The 20,670-nt window shown below is 39.3% G+C and overlaps 1 protein-coding gene across 2 annotated transcripts in view; it reads right to left on the bottom strand.

The window, feature by feature from the left end:
• Positions 1-20,670, bottom strand: part of dok7.L (docking protein 7 L homeolog) — an 83,404-nt gene that overhangs the window by 22,798 nt on the left and 39,936 nt on the right. For both annotated transcript variants that reach the window (XM_018228393.2, XM_018228397.2), the window contains exons 5-7: positions 19,935-20,054; positions 11,611-11,709; positions 7,634-8,505 (exon numbers count right to left, since the gene is read on the bottom strand). In XM_018228393.2, the coding sequence (XP_018083882.1) occupies positions 7,634-8,505; positions 11,611-11,709; positions 19,935-20,054 (1,091 nt within the window). The remainder of the gene's footprint in view (positions 1-7,633; positions 8,506-11,610; positions 11,710-19,934; positions 20,055-20,670) is intronic.

Below are 20,670 nucleotides of genomic sequence, written 5' to 3'. Positions count from 1 at the left end.
GCAAAAAACAAAATAATATTTATAAAATTATAATGTACTAGAACTAGAAGAGGCCCAGATTGAGCTCGGCTATGCTATAATCAAAAGATACACATCTCAATGGGATTCCATCACACACACAGCCATACAACACTACCAAGGGGCAGATTCTCTAACCAGCGTATTTTCGCCATCGTCCGTTTCGCACCCATCGCAGCACTTGGCCTGGCGCAAATGCACTCAGACTACGCCAATTCACTAATATGCAGAGTTTCGTCCTGGGCGCTGAACGCTGGCGACTTTTTGCTAGCATTACTTCAGCAGTGCAGGCTTTTTTTAAAGCGAAGATGCGCTAGCATTCATTTCTGCCTAGCGAAAATTCGCTAGTGAGCGTGCGCTCAGGTCAATGTGCACAGGGCGGGAAATTTAAAGTTGTATGGATGTCTTTATGTTAAATATTAGTGCAAATACTTTTTTACACTTTTTATTACACATGTCCAGGGAACCTTTATAAAGATAAGAGTTATTATAATGCCCTACACATGAGCCCACTGTAAAATGAATGTGCCATATGTTGTGAAATGTCTGGAAAAAAACAGTTCCCCAAAAAAAGTTTGTTAGGGCTCTAGCAGGCAATTCTGCTGAAAAAAGGAAAAGTCGCCAGCGTTTTTTGAACTTTGATGCATTTTCGGCTCCCAGGATATGATGTAAGTAACAGAAGACTGAGGAAGATTTAGCTGCTTTATAGCACTTCGCCTGGTCTTAGGAGACAAAGTCAACTCTGGCAAAACAGCTAAAGTTCAGTAAAATCCACATTTTAGTGAACTTGCGGAGTAACGTCTGTTTGCCAGAGCGAAAAGTCGCCTGGCAATAGAATGCGAATGACTGCTAGCAAATTAACACCTGCGCCTGTTGAATTGGCGATGTCCCTGCGGGTGGCAACACTGGCGAAAAGTTGCTAGCATTAGCCACTTCGCTCTTTAGTAAATCTGCCTCCAAGAAAGCACTCCCTCCCAGTACCTCATCCGGAATGCTCCCACAATATAATAAATGTTCTGTCAGTCATAGACCCCCAATCTGTTAACATTTTCCATAAAACATGGAAAAAAAATCTACTTTGAAGGAAATGTAGAGGTAATTGTTAACCGTAATACAATTCTCATTTATTGAGACAACAGTGACAACAAGACATGAGGCATCTATGCTGGAATGACTATGGATCACATATACTATGGCAGGGGTCCCCAACCTTTTTTGGCCCGGGGACCAAAGAAGAGGCAAAGTACCGGGTGGGGGGGGGGGGTCGGGAAGGGCATCAGGAGGGGTTGGTGACGGGGTCAGAGGGGTCAGCGTCCAATTCGCCATGCTGGCATTCTATTCAGCGTGCCGCGTGAATTGTTTGGTGGCCCACTTCAGGACTGTCCGCGGCATGTTGGTTGAGGACCGCTGTTCTATGGCACTGCCATACGTGCTAATGGTATAGAGTCCATATATAGTTAGTGATCATGGCTGCTGCTCAAAGGTTTAAACAGCAATTAGTACTGATGGATGAATTTTTCTGCAAGGTGTGAATTCATGGTGAATTTGCTTGTTTCGCCGCCGGCAAATAAATTTGTGAAATTGGCGCAATTCCTATGGCGGTGACAATTCCAAAGCCGGCGTCAATTAACGTACGCCCATTGACTTTAATGTGCGTCAAATGTCGCCAGTGTCGCAGTTTTGCAAATTTTTCGCCCATTTTGCAAATTTTGCAGGAAATTCACGAATTCCGTTGAGAAACAGGACAAATTCGCCCATCACTAGCAAGTAGTCTTACAACACCCAAAATTATTATGACCAAGTTAGGCCACTACTTTTGATAAATCTAAGTTGTGTTTCTGTAAGAAAAAAAAAGTTCAGTAAAAAATTAACAGCCAAGTACCAAGAGCAGAACAAAAGTTGGATAGATCCAGTCAAAAAAAATTAAATAATGGGCCTGATTTTTGGCTGATTAATTGAGACACATTTTCTCCAATAATTTCTCCCATGCCATAAAAATTGGAGAATAGCAATTTTTATGGCATGGGGGGACTATCTAGGTTAGTGGATGGGGCTTTTCTTGTTGGGGGGGTTAGTTCTCCTTTAAAATCACCAAAAGTCCTGTGCCAATGTCAGTTAACTTGTTAGATTTTGTTTGTGCTGGAAAGTAAAATCCAATCCTATGTGGCTTAATACAGAAGTAAAGAAATTAATAGGAAAGAAGAGAAAGGCATTTAAAAACTACAAATCAGTTGGAACAGAAGCTGCATTTAATGAATATAAACACTGTAATAAATGTTGTAAATCGGCAATCCGGAAGGCAAAGAAAGGAAATGAAGAGTTAATTGTGGTGGAGGTGAAAACTAACCCTAAAAAGTTTTTTAAATATATTAATAGTAAAAAGATGCAGGTTGAGAGTGTTGCTCCATTAAATAATGGTACCAGTACGGTTGTAACAGATACAGAAAAGGTAAATGTGCTAAATCAGTTCTTTTCTTCAGTGTATACAACAGAGAAGTCTGAGTTCCCAGGCTCACTTTATAGCTGCACTAATGGCTCAGCTCAATCTAGTTAGTGGCTGACTCAGGATATGGTTCATAAAGCTTTAATAAAAATTAATGTAAACAAGGCTCCAGGGCCTGATGGCATACACCCCCGGGTTCTAAGAGAGCTTAGTTCAGTTTTAGACCAGCCCCTATTTCTGATTTTCTCAGATTCACTTTCATCTGGTATGGTGCCTATAGATTGGAGAAAAGCTGATGTTATTCCAATATTTAAAAAGGGATTACGATCTCAGCCTGGCAATTATAGGCCAGTAAGATTGACATCTGTGGTGAGCAAATTATTTGAAGGCTTGTTAAGGGATCACATTCAAAATTTTGTCCTAGCAAATGGCATTATGAGCAGCAATCAGCATGGCTTTATGAAGGATAGGTCATGTCAGACGAATTTGATTGCTTTTTATGGTGAGGTAAGTAAAATTCTGGACAGTGGGGGGGCAGTAGATGTGATCTATTTGGATTTTGCCAAAGCGTTTGATACTGTGCCCCACAAACGACTGCTTTCTAAACTAAGGGCTGTTGGGCTTAATGAAGTCGTTTGCACATGGATAATAAACTGGCTACAGGATCGGGTACAGAGGGTGGTTGTTAATGGGACATTCTCTACTTGGAGTAAGGTTCTTAGTGGGGTCCCCCAGGGCTCAGTATTGGGTCCACTTTTATTTAACTTGTTCATTAATGACTTAGGGGAGGGTATTGTAAGTAATGTATCAGTGTTTGCAGATGACACAAAACTATCCAGCCCAATTAATTCCATCCAGGATGTGGCACTTGCAACAGGATCTTGACAAACTGGCAATCTGGGCAGCTAAGTGGCAAATGAGATTCAATGTTGATAAATGTAAAGTCATGCACCTGGGATGTAAGAATATCCACTTATACCCTTAATGGGACTGCACTAGGCAAATTCATTATGGAAAAGGACCTTGGAGTCCTTATAGATGATAAACTTGGCTGTAGCAAGCAATGCCAGTCAGCAGCATCAAGGGCAAATAAGGTCTTGAGCTGTATTAAAAGGGGCATAGAGTCACGGGAGGAGGGGGTCATTCTTCCACTGTATAGAGCACTGGTAAGGCCCCATCTAGAATATGCCGTACAGTTTTGGTCTCCATCACTCAAACAGGACATTATTGTATTAGAGAGGGTACAGAGAAGGGCAACTAAGCTGGTGAAAGGTATTGAAAATCTTAGCTATGAGGAAAGACTGGCCAAATTGGGGATGTTCACGCTGGAGAAGAGGCGCTTAAGGGGTGATATGATGACTATGTATAAATATATAAGGGGATCATATAATAATCTCTCTAATGCTTTATTTATCAGTAGGTCTTTGCAGCTGACAAGAGGTCACCCATTCCGATTAGAAGAAAAGAGGTTCCGCCTAAATATTCGTAAATGGTTTGTTACAGTGAGAGCTGTGAAGATGTGGAATTGTCTCCCTGAATCAGTGGTACAGGCTGATACATTAGATAGGTATAAGAAGGGGTTGGATGGTGCTTAGCAAGTGAGGGAATACAGGGTTATGGGAGATAGCTCATAGTACAAGTTGATCCAGGGACTGGTCCCATTGCCATTTTAGAGTCAGGAAGGAATTTCCCCCCCTCTGAGGCAAATTGGAGAGGCTTCAGATGGGTTTTTTTTTTTGCCTTCCTCTGGATCAACTAGCAGGCAAATTAAAAAAAAAAACTGAAAGCTTGAACTTGATGGACGTGTGTCATTTTTCAACCTTACTTACTTACTATGTTACATTTATAATAATAAGTGGCCACTTCAAGCATTTGCATCTGCTAGGAAGTTTAATTCGAGTTTAATTATTAGTAAGGAACACATTTTCAAAAAAAAAAATTGCCAAATTCTTGGATAGGCGTTAGGTCGAGTTTGTTTTTAGTAAAATATGAGAAAAAAACATAATTTTAGTAAATAACCCCTAAATCTTACGTACACTTTAATAATGATAAAAAAGTTATTTTCAAAAGTGATGCATTTTCTACCCAACAGTGGTCATCAAGCAATTATACCCTGGAGTAAAGAGCAAAATACTAAGGGGGTTATTTATCAAAGTCCGAATTTATCTCAACATTTCCAGCCACAAACTCCGCACGGGGTTTTTCAGTGTATTTATTATTCGATTTTCACGAAAATTAGCTTTTCACTATTTTTTCGGATTTTTCACTCCAAATTTGTATGCCTTTTTCCCCGAAAACTCAGAAATCTTCTGGTTATTGCACGAAACAAAATTATTGGGACTTCTGCCATTGACTTATTTGCAACCTTGACAGGTCTGAGATACCGGATTTTCTGATTCTGACTTTTCTATCCTCGGGGTATAATAAATTCTGAAAAATCCGTGATTTTTTAAAAGTCTGATTTTATACTAAAATATTACAAATCTTTCGGGATTTTTGCACTCGGAGTTTAGTAAATAACCCCCTAGATGACAAAGAACTCAAAAAATAACAGACAAGGGACCTATGAGAAAAAGACAGAACACTGTAATAATTCAGAAATGTTGTTTGCATTCAAACAGAAGAACTCCATGCCAGCTGTGAATAGTGGCAGAACAGAACAACCTGCCAGAGAAAGCAATTTATAGATTTCATAAGAAAATTAGATAACATTTTAGATCACATTGATGCAGGGATACGGATGTTTTAAAGAACACATATGCATCAGGGAAAAATTCAGCAATAATATTAGTATCCAGAAAGCTCCAAATTACCGGAATACCATCTCCATTAGACTTAATTTTAATCAAATAATTAAATTTTTTCTAAGTATTTCCTTTTACTCTGTAATAATTAAACAGGACCTTGTACTTCAGTCCAACTAAAACATAATTCATTCTTATTGGATGCAAAACAATCCTATTGGGGTTATTTCACGTTTTTATTTTTAGCAGACGCGGAGGCCTATTTATCAAAGGTCAGATTTTAGTGGTTTAGTGGGCTCTAAAATTGCTAGTGAACAAAAATCTGAAAACCTCTAAAAGTCTGAATTTAAAATCTGAAAACCTCTAAAAGTCTGATTTAAAATGGTCCAATAGGATCAGCACAACTCCCATTGACTTCTATAGGACCTCAACAACTTTTACCTGACAAAGTTTTGTATTAGTGGTTTTCATGGTTTTTACACTTAATAAATCTCACTTTTTAAAAAAAAAAAAAAATAAATAAATAGTAAAACCACAAGGAAAACCGCATGGAAAAAAACCTAAATTTGATTGTTAGTAAATGGGCCACTTAGGGTATGGAGATCCAAGTTATGAAAAGACCCCTTATCCGGAAAACCCCAGGTCCCAAGCATTCTGGATGTGCCATACATCATGTGCCATACTGTAATACTCTCTAGGAATAAGTAGTTTTATGAAAGACATAAAAGTATGTCAGAAGCCACTACTGGATTATTATTGGATGGTATTGTTACCCTGAATAAAAATGTCTCATATGCCATTACCCTAAAGAATTCATGAAGCATCTTTCAACCCTGTATGTGGTTTGCACAATGTGTGCCTGTCAGGAGCAATAAATGGCGCTCCGCTCCTCTTCAGCGACGTGTCCATGATGGCGTGAACAATGGTGCCAGCAAAGTGACACCGGCGCACAGATACGTGATGTCATGACGTCGCGTCTGGTGCCACTTCTCCTGCTGGGAGCCGATAGGCCCCCGGACAGTACCACAATGCCAATTTAATGGGTGGAGTGGCAGTCATTCAACCCCTCTCTAATCTTGTTCCATTGTGAAGTGATGGATTCTGGGACTTGAAGTCCCTCTGTCTTTGCTTTCTACAGACCCACTATGGAAAGCAGAGGCAAACCAAATCCCAGAAACGACAGTATCTCTCACTTCACAATGGAACAAGGTGAGGGTGGGGTTGCATGTGAACTTAAAAGGGTTGTGAAATAGTTCCTACAATCAGGGATAGACTATCATTCCTTTTAGTTATGTCTTGGCTCATGTCAAAAAGGGTGTGGGGGGGTACAAACTGGAAAGCAAACATTTTCTCTGAATATTGAGGGGGTTATCTACTAAAATCTGAATTTATCTCATATTTTATTAAAAATAACACAACCAAAATCCCATACCAGATTTTAGCTTATTTATTATTAAAAAAAACTTGATTTAATCGAATTGTGGAAAAACTCGATAAAACCTGAATCCCTCAAATTTTTATGGCTTTTTCCGAATTGCTCAAATATTTATGCCTTTTTTCCCAAATCACTTAAATTTTTTGAAAAAATCGGATTTTGGGGCTAAACCCAGCGCAGGCTGCGAAAACTTCAAATTGAAATAGGTGCCTCTCCCATTGACTTATACTGGACCTATACTGGACCTTATACTGGATGGCAGATTTTCAGATTTAAGTTTTTAGCAGCATCGGGGTATAATAAATCTTGAAAATTTTAATTTTTTTTCCCTTTAAAAATCCAAGTTTTCTAGTGAAAAAAAAATTTTTTCTCGAGATTTTAACTTTTGCGTTTTAATAAATAATTAGGATTTCCATAAATGCCCCCCTTAATATCTACATATAAAATGTTAATTTCTAATTCATTATTTAACTCTATCCCCAGGCACTTGTTCCATAAACTGTTTAGCTTTTTATCTTCTATGATGAAATATGTCCCAGGTAAGCAGCTCAAACCCATTGTAGTTATACCCTTGTTACAAATTCAATCTGGGGATCTATTTAAAAGAAATATTCAGCCAAAAACTCCAGCCATTAGAAAGTGGTAGAATGCCAAGATTCTGTTCATCTATGACAATAAACTGTCTTTTTGCCCTTGCATGTGAAGGTTCCATACATTACTATGTAAATTCATTCCCAAAGGGATCATTCGGCAGAATGAAGTTCCATTTGATTGCCATAATGTTAAGGCTATTTTGCTTCCCACATGACAAATAAAAAAAAGATATTTCATTTCCAATGCAAACAATTAAATGATTATTAAGTAGAAGGCTTCAGATGGGAAAACATGCACAGCAAAGATTGCTGTATCCCCATCCAATCAGATTTTTGATTTTAATCTTAGAACTACAACAGACTGCAAGACAGGCTTCTACTAGAGCTGCTGATTATTTACCTTTAGCCCTCCACAGACTGGGCATGATGCAAAGAGTGCTCTTGTAATCCCAGGCTGAGGGCTGCATATTTCACAAGTGTCAGATGGGGTTCCAGCAGATGGTGGTGCCAAATCGCTCTTTGGCTCGGCCATCTGCGGTTGTGGTTTTGTAGTTGTCCACTTTGGAACAAAATCCACATAGGTTTCATCAGCCGAGTCCTTGCTCTCTTGATGCAAGGAAAGGTGTCTACTCTGGTCGTGGCCTTGTTCACTGGTGGCTTTTGTCTCCATCTGTGCTTGCAATTGCTTAGCATCGGTAATGCCATGAGTTGCTTGTGAATGGTCCTGGGGTAACGTGGAATCTGAACTCTTGGGCAGAGTATCTCTAGCAGCTGCATGTAATACACTTCTGGGTGTGTCATATAGATGTTTAACAGAGCCAGGAATCTGATACTCGGAGCCTCTATGTGAATCAACTGGCTGGCAAGTACATACGTTCTGATCTGCAGCTAAGTTCAAAGGCAAGCTAAGCAATGAACCAAACTCTTCACCGGGGCATATGTCCAAGCTCTCAGCATAAGATGAAAAGCTCCCAGAGTAGGAAGAGTGGCTGCCCGTGGCTATGCCACTGTCGGAGGAGCTTTGGCGACCTATTTCCTGCAGCTGCCTAGAGTGTACGGGTTTTGGAGGAGGTTTCGCAGTACGGTGAGCCTCAGCGTAAGCTCTTTCGTCCCGGAGGTGAATGCCCTTTGCTGCTGCCATTCCATGACTCTCTGCTGAAGTACTGGCTGACGAAGCTGAAGAAGCCTCCGGCCAAATAGTAAGCCTGCTCCCAGCACTGGCATCTGAATGGCTGGTGTCTGAGGAAGAGCTGGACAAACTTCTGTCATCCCCTGGGATAAAATATGTAAAAAAAAATCACTGCTGTGGACAGATAAACAGACTGAGAAATAGATACATAGACAGGACTAAACTTGAGAAAGCTGCTTAAAAACATGCTGGTTGTTTGCAGAGGTCACAGATGCCTCATTTACTAAGACTGGAACCTTTCTGGGCTCTGCAAGTCATGCTGGATCAAAAAATAAATAAACATCATAGGGCTCATTTCTAAATAACTCCTATGTCGTTATCACATGATATATATTTTTACGTAACTCAATAAAAGGAATCAAGAAACCCGATATAGAAACCCTTCTTCACAATCACCACTGCAGCAACAGAGCCCAGTAAACTTTAATCCACAATGGAGTTCACAATCAAAAATTCAGGCCTATCGGGAAGATGACATTGTGGGTTAAAACTCATTGGGCTGTGCAGTCCCAGGGGGCACCACTTCTCATCCACTATTGGTACCTCAGCAGATGGAGCAGCAAATGCTGTAGTGGTGTTTGCAAACATATAAAGGCTCATTTATGAATGATAGAGTGCAAAGTGCTAGTTTGGATGCAAAATTGAGCACATATTGACACCATTCAGGGGTGCCCAGGAGTTTAGAGAGCCCAGTAAAGCCCTACTTAATGACCAGTTTCAATATATATTGGTAGAATAGGTCAACTTATTAATGTTTTGGGAGCTAAACTGAATTTGTTGTGGGGCCCAGCAACGTCATTGGCTCCTAGAAAATTTCAGGCTACTTGTAGGGAACAATGGGAGTGTGTGCTGCCACAAGAAAAAATATATATAGTGTAAAACTGTAAATGGTACCACTCTAAATACCAAAAAATGTCATGATTAAGTAAATAGCAAGGAGATTAACTCACAGTTCACCTCAGTCCCAAGGTGCAAAATCCAAGACACTAAATCCAAAAGGAAGAATGTGAGGATCTCCAAAAATCAAAAACAAATATTATTTAAAAAAGTAGAAATTTATTAGGACATAGAACCTAACGCGTTTCATGCCTGATAGGGCACTTACTCATAGGCTTTGAGTAAGTGCCCTATCAGGCACAAAACGCGTTAGGTTCTATGTCCTACTTGTAGGGAACACCAATGTGGACTTCAAACCTTCTCTGATAAATGACGTGCTTGGAGACTAGGGTACCCTATAGCTCATGGAGCTAATTTAAGGGTTCCCTTAGTGTGTTGAGTTGGGAGAAGCACATGTATTTACACAGATGAGCAGAGGTTGGCTTTGTAGGCTTTAATTAAACATCATGATGGAGTGTCTGAAGTAGAAAGTTCTATCTATTAAAGTCAATGTAAAATATTTCAACCAAAGCAAGCAATATGACAGCTTTCAGTCAAATATACAAATTCAGTTCTACAGAGAATATGTTTTGTGCAGCCAGTAAGGTACCCCATCATATTTTACTTTCTGTTTAAGGCTAAATAAATGGAAGACACTTACATACAGAGAAAGTGCATTTTACTTTTAACCTTTCCAGCGGCAGCAATGAATAAAAGACACGGCTACTGAGCAAACTGACACTATTCTGGATTACGGGAATTTCCATTACTCATTCATGAGGATCCATATGATTTGAAGGGAGTTCTGATATTCATGCATGATCAAGTTCCGTACATATCCCTGGGGAGAGCTTATGCTAAATATCAGATTTATCTGCCAGAATCATGTGCTGCTAAAAGGGCAGAGCAGGACAGCGCGGCACATGAGCAATGAGGATAGAAAATATAATAATCTTGTTATTGTGTAATGGGCTCTAAATATACACCGCACATTATTATTAGTTATAATCTGGTCAATAAGTGCATTTAAGCACTGCCAACCAATTTCATTCCCCCCTGGAAGATGAAAGATGAATGGACAATAAACTATTTATTTATTTGTTTTTCATGCTGGGTTAAACATTGCTACTCCCATGTCAGAGACATGACTATTAAGGAATGTATTGCTGGATAAACCAGATTTCTAGCCATTGTTTTATAGCATCAAATGATAAAACAGTAAATTATATTCTAGTTCAGTATAGCAAGACATATGGCAGCTCCCATAAATATTAAAGAAATTTCCCCTGCAAATATGTACATACATAGACTGTAGTTCAAGAGAATGTGCATACATAACCCCCCCCCCCCAACTCCTAAAATATTAGGTTTTTAATTGACAGAATAATTTTGCTGAACAGTACAGGGGTTACCCGCATTAGGGCGGCAGGCAGAGTTCATGAAAATTTCCCTTTCAAATAAATTCTAAAAGGTATACAGGTATGGTACCTCTTATCCAGAATGCTTGGTACCTGGGGGTTTCCGGATAAGGGGTATTTCTGTAATTTACATCTCTATACATTAAGGGGGATATTTACTAAAACTCAAATTTATCTAATGTTTTTATTAAAACAAAGTCGACCTAACTCCCATCCACGAATTTAACTCATTTATCAAGAAGTCAGCCTGAAAAAGTCAGTGCGAGAAAAATCTCGACAAAATTGTGTAACGATTAGAATTGTAGGAATTGTCATCCTGAATTGCTCAATTTTTGTCCAAAAAGCAAACTTTTAAGGATTATCGCGCAAAAACCAGTGCAGATCATGATGTCAAGAAACATCTTTAGGGACATCTGCCATTGACTTAAAATAAATCTCTAAATATTCGAGTTCTTTTTACCTCTAAAAGTTTTAGTTTCCCCCCTAAAAAACTCAAACAGAAAAAAATCGAGGCTTCATAAAAATGTATTTAAACATTAATTAAACCCAATAGGACTGCAAGGATTGATTACAACTTAGTTTGGATCAAGTACAAGGTACTATCCACCTATTACAGGAAAATAGAATTAAAATTTATAATACATACAATTGATTAAATTTAGTCTATGGCTTTCCTGTTATTTAGAGCATTCTGGATAATCGGGTTCTGGATAAGGAATCCCATACCTCTCAGACATAAAAACTATTTTTAGAAATATGGTTTATTTCCCCTTTATAGGAGGACACTCTATGCCAATAGTCTGTGCCCTCCTCCCTGTATCACTATGGAAACTGCCTGGTGCTTTATAAGTAAATGATAATAACTGTAGGGGGGGGGGCAAGGTACCATTTTACCTCCCAGACTGTGATGAGACAGCAAACTGAGCCGTTTCTCTAGTTGCAGAGTTTCATGGGCCACTCGCTCCTCCATATAGGCCGGATTGAAGTTAGGATCTGGAAAACAAATTCCAATTTACAAAGATAAATATGCAGGGTTTCCACATACAAAGGCTGTAAACTACACAAGAATTTCTAATTGTGCGCACAGAACTTTTCTTTGTAATTTAAGTTGGACCTAAGATGAAAAGCTGCATTTGGTTGGCATTGGCTGCAGTTAATGCAAATAGTCAAGCTGTCATATTGCTTGCCATGGTAGTTATTTTATGTATGAAAACTATTCTTTGTTTGATTGGAAACTATATGTAGCCTTCTATAAACCAAGGAGATGTTATTAGACTTTCCCACCAAGGGCTCACATGATTATTATTGTTGGTACCCAGTCCTTGCCCATCTGAAACACCACTTAGAACCTAACTGACACCACTTAGAACCTAACTGACATTTAGGGGCAGATTTATCAAAGATCAAAACTTCTTGACAATGGGACTTCTCAATTGACCCTTCGCCTTCAGCCATCCCATTGAACTCCTTAGTTACACACAGTAATGAAAACACAAGGAGCCAGAAATGGTGAAAATGGCCACAGCATTTATTAACATTTTATCAAATACTGTAAATAGGACCTTGCCAGCCTCACCCCAATGCAATATTCAAAGTCAGAATTCCATAAGGGGTCGCTACAATGCTCTGCCGCTCCTCACTTGAGATCAGCACTATGTCATTATATCCACCACTGAGTATTAGGCTGCCTCTACCTACAGAGAGGATGGCCCCAAACTCTGCTACGAGCAGGAGCTGCATCTCCCGCCATGAGAGAAGTTCAGCAGCCCAGCTGTTGGTCCGGAATCTGCAGTGTGACGATGATAGGAAATCCAAGCAGTCTGTCACTTAGCAGTAGTAGCGTCTGTATCAATCAACCCACTGTGCAGTCACAGGAGAGAACCTCCTTTCTCCCTCTTCTAAATTTACCTGTGCAATACTCTGGCAAGGTCCTACAATTGCTGTGACAAATAAAAACTTAAATACATTATACCTCCACATTTGCTTATTAATAGATAATATGGGAACATAAAGAGTAACTCCTGACATTTCACAAAATATGCAAAAAAAGGGGGGGGGATGTTTCTACCTGCTCAGATGATAAAGAAGTGAACAGCTTCTTCCCCTGACATCACATCCCTCTCTTTCTCCACCCCCAGCTCAGCTTTCCCCTGCCTTAACTCATTCCTTCTCACCCACTCTACAGCTACATCTGATTCTGCCAATCTTTAAATATAAACCAGTGTAATCTGGCTGCTGGTCATTTGGATTGGACTTCACTAGTGCCTAGGGTGGAGATGCTGTGGAACCTACAATTAGCGTTACAATTAACAAGGCCTTAGAGAAGTCAAGGATAAGGGACCCCATGAATGAGTTTAAGATAGTGGCAGGTAGCTCCTGCTAAGAGTTGTCCACCAAGCAGATTTAGACTGGCTTGACTTGGAGCACCATGTGTGATCCCACTACACTGGGAGCAGGCACCTGTGGTGTGAGTATTACCTATGTGAACCCTTTATGATGTGATATTACGCCACAATGCTTTTTGTGATGATAGGATTTGGACCAAGAGGTGGTGGGGAGGTTTTTTTTGAGTTTGTAGAAAGGAATCATATGCACACCCACACACTTCCAGATAAGGTTTCGCCTGGTGCACAGGGGAAGTAAAGTCTAAAATAGAATAATGCTAGAAATACTATATTTTGTATACTAAACATAAACTTACTGCACCACAAGCCTAATCAAACAAATAATTTCTGCTTTCAAAGTTGGCCACAGGGGGGTCACCATCTTGTAACTTTATTAAACATCTTTGCAAGACCAAGACTGTGCACATGCTCAGTGTGGTCTGGGCTGCTTAGGGATCATCATATATTATCAAAACAGCACAAGTCAAATAATATCTGCCAGAAGCCGATACAGCAAGACTGATTAATAATCAGAATATACAGACTGCACTGGGTCTTGTGTTGTCATGTAATCTAATGTGGATTTTATAGTTTTTGTTTTGTTTAATACAAACTTCCTCCAACTCTGCAAAACCAGTGGCTGCAGCAAAATAATCCTCCAATTAGAATCCTAGTTTATCTGTTTAAATTTGGCTCCATGATCTTTGTCCCTGCAGCTGGAGTTGGAAACAGTAAAAGGGATGTAAAGGCAAAAATGAAATCCAATACAAATCACTACACAGTCGCCGACTGCTCTACAGGGAAACAAACAAAGCTGCTTGAGTTCTGCATGGCTGGGAAGTAAGGCGGGGGCTCCCCCTGCTGTTCATAAGTATGAATGTTTCCCTGCACAGCAGTTAGGGACTGTCTGACAATTCCTATCCACAGCAGTAAATGCATACAGTCAAAGGGTAGACATTTTTTAATTAAAGTATATTGGAGATTTTACTTTCTTTTTCATTAAATAAAGTAAAGATTGGATTTTAATTCTTTGCCTTTACATGTCCGTTAAGGAAGACGGCACTTCCAATAACTGGTGAAAAGGAATTAGGACTGGCACACAAAACGATCGAAACAGGGGACAAGCCCCTTGTGTGTTTATTACGTCACAACGTTACGGGGAACGCCCCAGAAACATTGTGATGTAATAAACACACAAGAGGCTTTTTTGAGTGACTGGGGAGCAGGGGTGCTGGAGTGGAAATGGGTGTGAAGGAGTGCCAGGGTTTGTGCTTATGTCCAAGCTGTAGTAAATCAACCCCAATAACTTATAATGTACTGTGTTAAAGGAGAAGGAAAGGTAATTTTTTAAACCTATCTTTAAATGTTGCTTGGGTGCTCCCCTCCTGAACCGCATTACTTTCGCTGCCCAATTCGGTCTCCTGCACTCACACCTTCCCATTGAAGTTTCAGCCCTTTCCAAACTTTGCGACCGCCATGTTGACCGAGTGCGCGTCACGCCCCTGTCTGAAGTGCGCATGCAGTAAATTTAGTCCTTTGCCATTGCCTGTTGCCTTGTACCACCTGACCGTAATATTGCCGCTTGCATGGGGGAAGAAAAGAATATTGTACGCATGTGCAGGGCTTACCAAATTTTTACTGCACATTTGCAAGCCCTATTACAACAGATTTAGATAGCGAGAGGGATGGATTTGCTTTTATATCCACCTTACAAAGATTTTTACCACGATCTTGGATTACAGAAAGAGGGGAAAACGTATAGAGCAAGGAATCCTGTATGTATCTCTCCATTTTGTGGGCAATCTATACAACTTTATTTGTATTTTACCTTTCCTTCTCCTTTAAACAAGTGTTGAGTTTTACCACTATTTAGTAGATTGAGACCTTAATCACAAAGCAAATGTAGACTATAAGCAGTTATTTTAGGTGGAAATGAAAACAAATTGTGAGTTTCATCTCAGTGGCAAGTGGCGCCTACTGATGCATATAGGTGTGCGGAAACGTTTAAGAAGCTGATAATTAAAATTCACAAAACATTCTCCTTTATGACTTGGGAACACGCTGTGCCAACCACAAATAAAATGTTTTTTAATGGCGCATCCCTAGGAATGCCTGAATCAGACGGCAAATGAAATTAAACTCTGCAAGTTTCTCTTTTAACAGGCACTATTTTAGTACGTGGTAATTCTCCCGGAATGTTCAGTTGTTCATTGATTTGGGTAACACGTTGCCTGCCTACTTCTGTTACAGCCTTACACGCTCTCTCGCATAACCTGACATGTAGGCTATTTAATGTATAGATTCTGCTTAGTGGCGCGTATTTATAAAGGTGCGTGAAATATTTTTATGACTGGAAAGGGCATATGTAGAGTGCATGCCAATTAATGCACAGAGGCAAGGCTTTTACTCCCACACTTCCTGTTATACTTAGAACCAACATTACTTCCTGTCAGGTGATCAGTGAGTGATACAAAGAGCACCACAAAATGGCGACTCAAGGGAAAGGATGGAAAAGGGAAATATTTACCAGAAGTGTCTGCCCTGTGCAAAAAACTACAAAAAATCGTCATTTTTTTTCGATGAAAGCTACAAAGTTTGGCCGACCCTATTTTTTCTGCCTTTTTTCTTCATTAATAAAAATTCGGAATTGCTCAAAGTTTGATATTAGAAATACTGTGATAAATACGGACCGTGATAAATAACCCCCTAACTGTAACAGGAAGAAATGTGGAAGCAAAAGACAGAACTCTGTCTGTTAATTGGCTCATGTCAGACTGTAACACCTAAGACAGGAACATTTAACTTTGATTTTGGAAAACAGTAAAAAAAATTAAATTAAAAGCAAATGAAAAAGTTATTTCTGGAGAAAAATCTGAAAACAAATGAACTGAAAAAGTGTTTGGAAGGGGATCAACCCCTTTAAGATAATTTCATGCAAAACGTAAATTTTTTTACCTTTTTCATTATTTACATTTTCATTATTGATTATTGGGCAAATAGTAAAAAAAATATTTTCATTTGTTTCCCATGTAAGGGCTTATTTACGAAGCATGTGCACTAATGGTATGCAAATCTCCTAGTCTATGTTTTCATAGTGGCAATGGCTTAATTTTTGTTATTCCATTGCATGTCAATATCACTGTTAGGGGCAGATGTATCAAGGGTCGAATTTCGAGGGGTTAAATCCCTCAAAATTCGACTGGGGAATAGAATCGAATAGGGAATTTGGGCGAATTTACGTGCTGGCGAATAGTCGAATGGGCGAATAGTTGCACGATCAAATATTAGATCGAAGGATTTTCATTCAATCAAATGATCGATCGAATGCCTTTTTATTCTATCAAAAATATAGAAAACAAGCCTATGGGACTTTCCCATAGGCTTTTAAAGCAATTCGGTAGCTTTAATCTGGTGAAGCAGGCAGTCGAATGATTTGTAAAAGAGACAGTTCTTCGACTATTGAATGGGCGAATATTCGCCGCGTTTTTGCGCTCGATCTATTTGAATCATTCTACTCAGGCGAATTTACGCCAATTCGATAGTCGAGGAGCACAAAAAACTACTCGAAATTCGAGCTTTTTTCCCTCTATTCATTCACCCGAGCTTGGTGAATGTGCCCCTTAGTGTCTGATTCCATGTACGAGACTTACTAAGGGGAATTACTGGAAGGTTCAGGTTGGCAGTAATTCCTAGCATACAATTGAGTGCAATTCATCAGAGCATGTTGATGGGACAGATTTATGTTTGTTGCTGAATGTGCCCAGTGCTGGAATTAGGGGTGAGCAGCATAGGCAGCTGCCTAGAGCACGAAAAAGACAGGGCACAATGAATAACCACTGGTGCAGTGAGCAACAGGGGAGGAGGTGGTATGGTGGGACAAAAAATGGCTCATGTAAGCATCCAATGGGGTTCGAGGGGTGGAAGAGTTTGAAGATATTGGGCCAAGTGGTAGCCAAATGCTGTCTGCTCCTGCTCTGCATTTACCTTTATGAAGCAGCAATATGCACTCAATTTTATGTCCATTCTAGCAGTTCGCACTTGTGCTTGCACTTGTATACAAAAGCAATGAAACAGTTTATCTGCTGTGCTGTTTTCACTTTATTTAAAAACTGTTTTTAAAAAATGTGAAGGTGCATTTACAAAAGGGTTCATAGTTCAAAAACCAGCACAAACCCTATATTTGCACCTTAAACAGCAATCACTCTGCTTTCAGTGCTGATACACAGTTGTTGGGTGCTACTTGGGTTATATAATGGTGCCCCTACCTGTGTGCTATTTGGGATGTGCAAGGCAGGAGCCCTATTCAGGGCACGGGTTGTGCCTTGTGTCCCAGTGCCCAGTAGCACCAATAATAACACACTTCAGCTGGGCCCACCACAGTAGCACAGATGTGCCCCCTTTGGGCTCAGACTCTTGTCCACAGTATGTCAGCCTTATGGTGTATTGGGCAAGCAGACCTAGTCACTCTTCAATTCTACATTGCTCGCGGCAACGATTCAACTAACTGTACCTTTAAAACCGAAATTCCCATACTGCTCCAATAGGGTGTCTAACTCAGCTGATGACAGAGGCGTGTTAAGGTGAACCTTTTGGAGTTTTAGAGTTATGACTCATGAGAGTGACAAATAATGCATTGTTATTTTATGCATATATTTTATATGAGTTGAGATGTTATAACAATACTATCCAGCTCCTAGTAGACTAGTAGACCATCTGATGTATGAAACTTTGGAAGTGATATAGTGAATTGCTGAACACAAAGTCACGTCATTGGCTGAAGAATGCTGGTGGTAAAACCACCCAGAGTGCCATTGCTTGGTTACTAAACATGCAAACACATGTTTTGTTAGAAGGTAGCATACTATTCCTCATTATAGGACTTATAGTGTCTCCACTTCCAGCCCTGTAAATCCATCATCATCTCCCAGTTGCTAGTTTGTAATTATCTAGAGAAATGCTCTTTAGATCTTGGCTGGCACTTTAAGCCATCATTCCTTCCCCATCTCATTTTGCCCCATGATTCTATGAAGGATGAATGGGAGAAAGAATAGTAGAGAGGTCAGGTGGACTTGACACGATCATCCCCAATCAAAGATGCCTCAGTTCCCTAAGCCATACATTATCTTGTTGTCGTAAATATGTGCTATTAAAAATATGCCTATAATGTCGTGTGAAAAACAAGCTGATTTTGTGACGTCAACTTTTTGACAGTTTGAACGATTTCCTGGAAGCCTGAGTGATAAGCTGCAGTTTAATATGGATCCTGAACAGAATAAATGCATTTAGAAGGTTTTTAAATAAAACGGATATTTCCCCGTGCCTGCATGGTGTAATGAATAAACAAAAGCATGGTAACATTTTTATTAACATTTCCCAACTGCTCACAGCTTTGTTGTCGTCCAGGAATTATATTTAATTTTTAATCAGCAGAACTTCCACTTCTATAAATATAATTATATAAATGTGTACAGGTATGGGACCTGTTATCCAGAATGCTCGGGACCTGGGGTTTTCCGGATAATGGATCTTTCCGTAATTTGGGTCTTCATGCTTTAAGTCTACTAGAAATTAACTTAAACATGAAATAAACCCAATAGGCTGGTTTTGCTTTCAATAAGGATTAAGTATATCTTAGTTGGGATCAAGTACAAGCTACTGTTTTATTATTACAGAGAAAAAGGAAATCATTTTTAAAAATTTGGATTATTTGGACAAAATGGAGTCTATGGGAGGCAGCCATTCCGTAATTCGGAGCTTTCTGGATATCAGGTTTCCGGATAAGGGATCCTATACATGTACAACCTCTGTGCAGTGTACCCTAAAGTGCATATGTCTCAGTAACCAACACTAGTAAAATACATGGAATACAGGTATAGGATCCATTATCTGGAAACCCATTATCCAGAATACTCCGAATTACAGGACAGCTATCTCCCATAGACTCCATTTTAAGCAAATAATTAAATTTTTTAAAAATGTCTCCTTTTTCTCTGTAATAATAACACAGTGCCTTGTATATGTTCCCAACTAAGATATAATTAATCCTTATTGGAGGCCTATTGGGTTTATTTGATGTTTAAATAATGTTTTAGTAGATCCAAATTACGGAAAGACTCCATATCTAGGAAACCCCAGGTCCCGACCATTCTGGATAACAAGTCCCATACCTGTAATATTATGCAGTTAATACATGTGCCATTACACCCTTATTTGTGGAAAATGGTGGTAACAGTGCTACGCAATATGTTGGCGCTATATAAATACATGTTAATAATAATAAAAAATAATAATGGTGGTTATGTTAGAAGAGTGTCCCTAGAAAGAGTGACCCCTGTTGACAATGCCCAAACGATACCATACCATATCCCTTTCAAGATAACACCTCCTCCTGACTTTCTGTTAAGAGGTTATTATACAATAATGGGGATATGGGTGGGATTTATACGCTGTATTTCATTCATCTAAAAACCTTTTCCTGACAGTCTGAAAATGTATCAGAAACAGAGCAAAGAGACCTGCAGCTATTCATCTTGGCGGAAAGACAGGGTGCAAAGTGCAAAAACATGCACCCTATTTATGCACTTTTTCACCCTGAATTGCACAAACTAAATGACTTCTAATATATCAGAAATCAGCTCTTCTCCAGCCAAGATATTCTTCTCTTTGTATCTCTAAATCATGGCATGACATTGTAGAATTACATTTTTTTTATTATTATTTTTTGGCTTGACATACCGTATAAGCCCACATGTCATTATTATACTAAGTTGTAGACATAAATATATCCTAGTGGCAGGATATAATCAGAGTATTTTTTATCCTTTCCCTACTGACCTGGAAGGACGGGTCGCAGCCCAAAAGGCCCTTTGGTTGGAGAAATGCCACGAACTATGCAGTCAAAGAGAAAGCTGATCTGATCACCTTCTGCGCAAGAAAGGAAAAAGACACCGGCCCCTGCAAGGAAAAAAATGGAAACATCAAGTACTCAGACTTCTGCTAAGATGCAAAAAAAAAAAAAACCTTTTACATGATATTTAACAATGAAACTATTCCTTAAAAATGCTCATTTAGTGAATCCAAAAAATTAGGCACAGATTGGACTGAAATACAAGGGAATATAGTATGAATTTTTTTATACCAGGTCTAGTAAATGTTAACACCTAATCAGCAGGTATTATTTAATGGTTGCTGCATGAAAGCAAATATCCGATTGGTTGCTATGGGTTACTAGAACAGGGGAAACCTTTGCAATTTTTATTATATTTCCCTTTTTTTTCTAGAGATGGCGTGTGGAGATAATACTAGGATTGAAATGAGTTTATCCTCAGAGGGAGTGCATATTATCCATTCTCACTCTATTTTGCTATGCAGACTATCCACGTTGCTGTCCTTAATGTACCATTCCAGCTTCATACCAATGGGATATAATTAGCAATGTTGTTACTGTGTTGTACATAGATTTGATGAACCTTGCACATAGTTCTCTTGTTCTATTTGTGATTCCTGCAGACTAAAAGAGTAGTTACAGTATGTTGTTTCAGTGTAAAGACAATGTCACGGGGGCAATTTT

The sequence above is a fragment of the Xenopus laevis genome, chromosome 1L, assembly GCF_017654675.1.
Source record: "Xenopus laevis strain J_2021 chromosome 1L, Xenopus_laevis_v10.1, whole genome shotgun sequence".
NCBI lineage: Eukaryota > Metazoa > Chordata > Amphibia > Anura > Pipidae > Xenopus > Xenopus laevis.
Note: the sequence above shows the minus strand (reverse complement) of the source record. Positions and strands in the feature narration are given on the sequence as shown.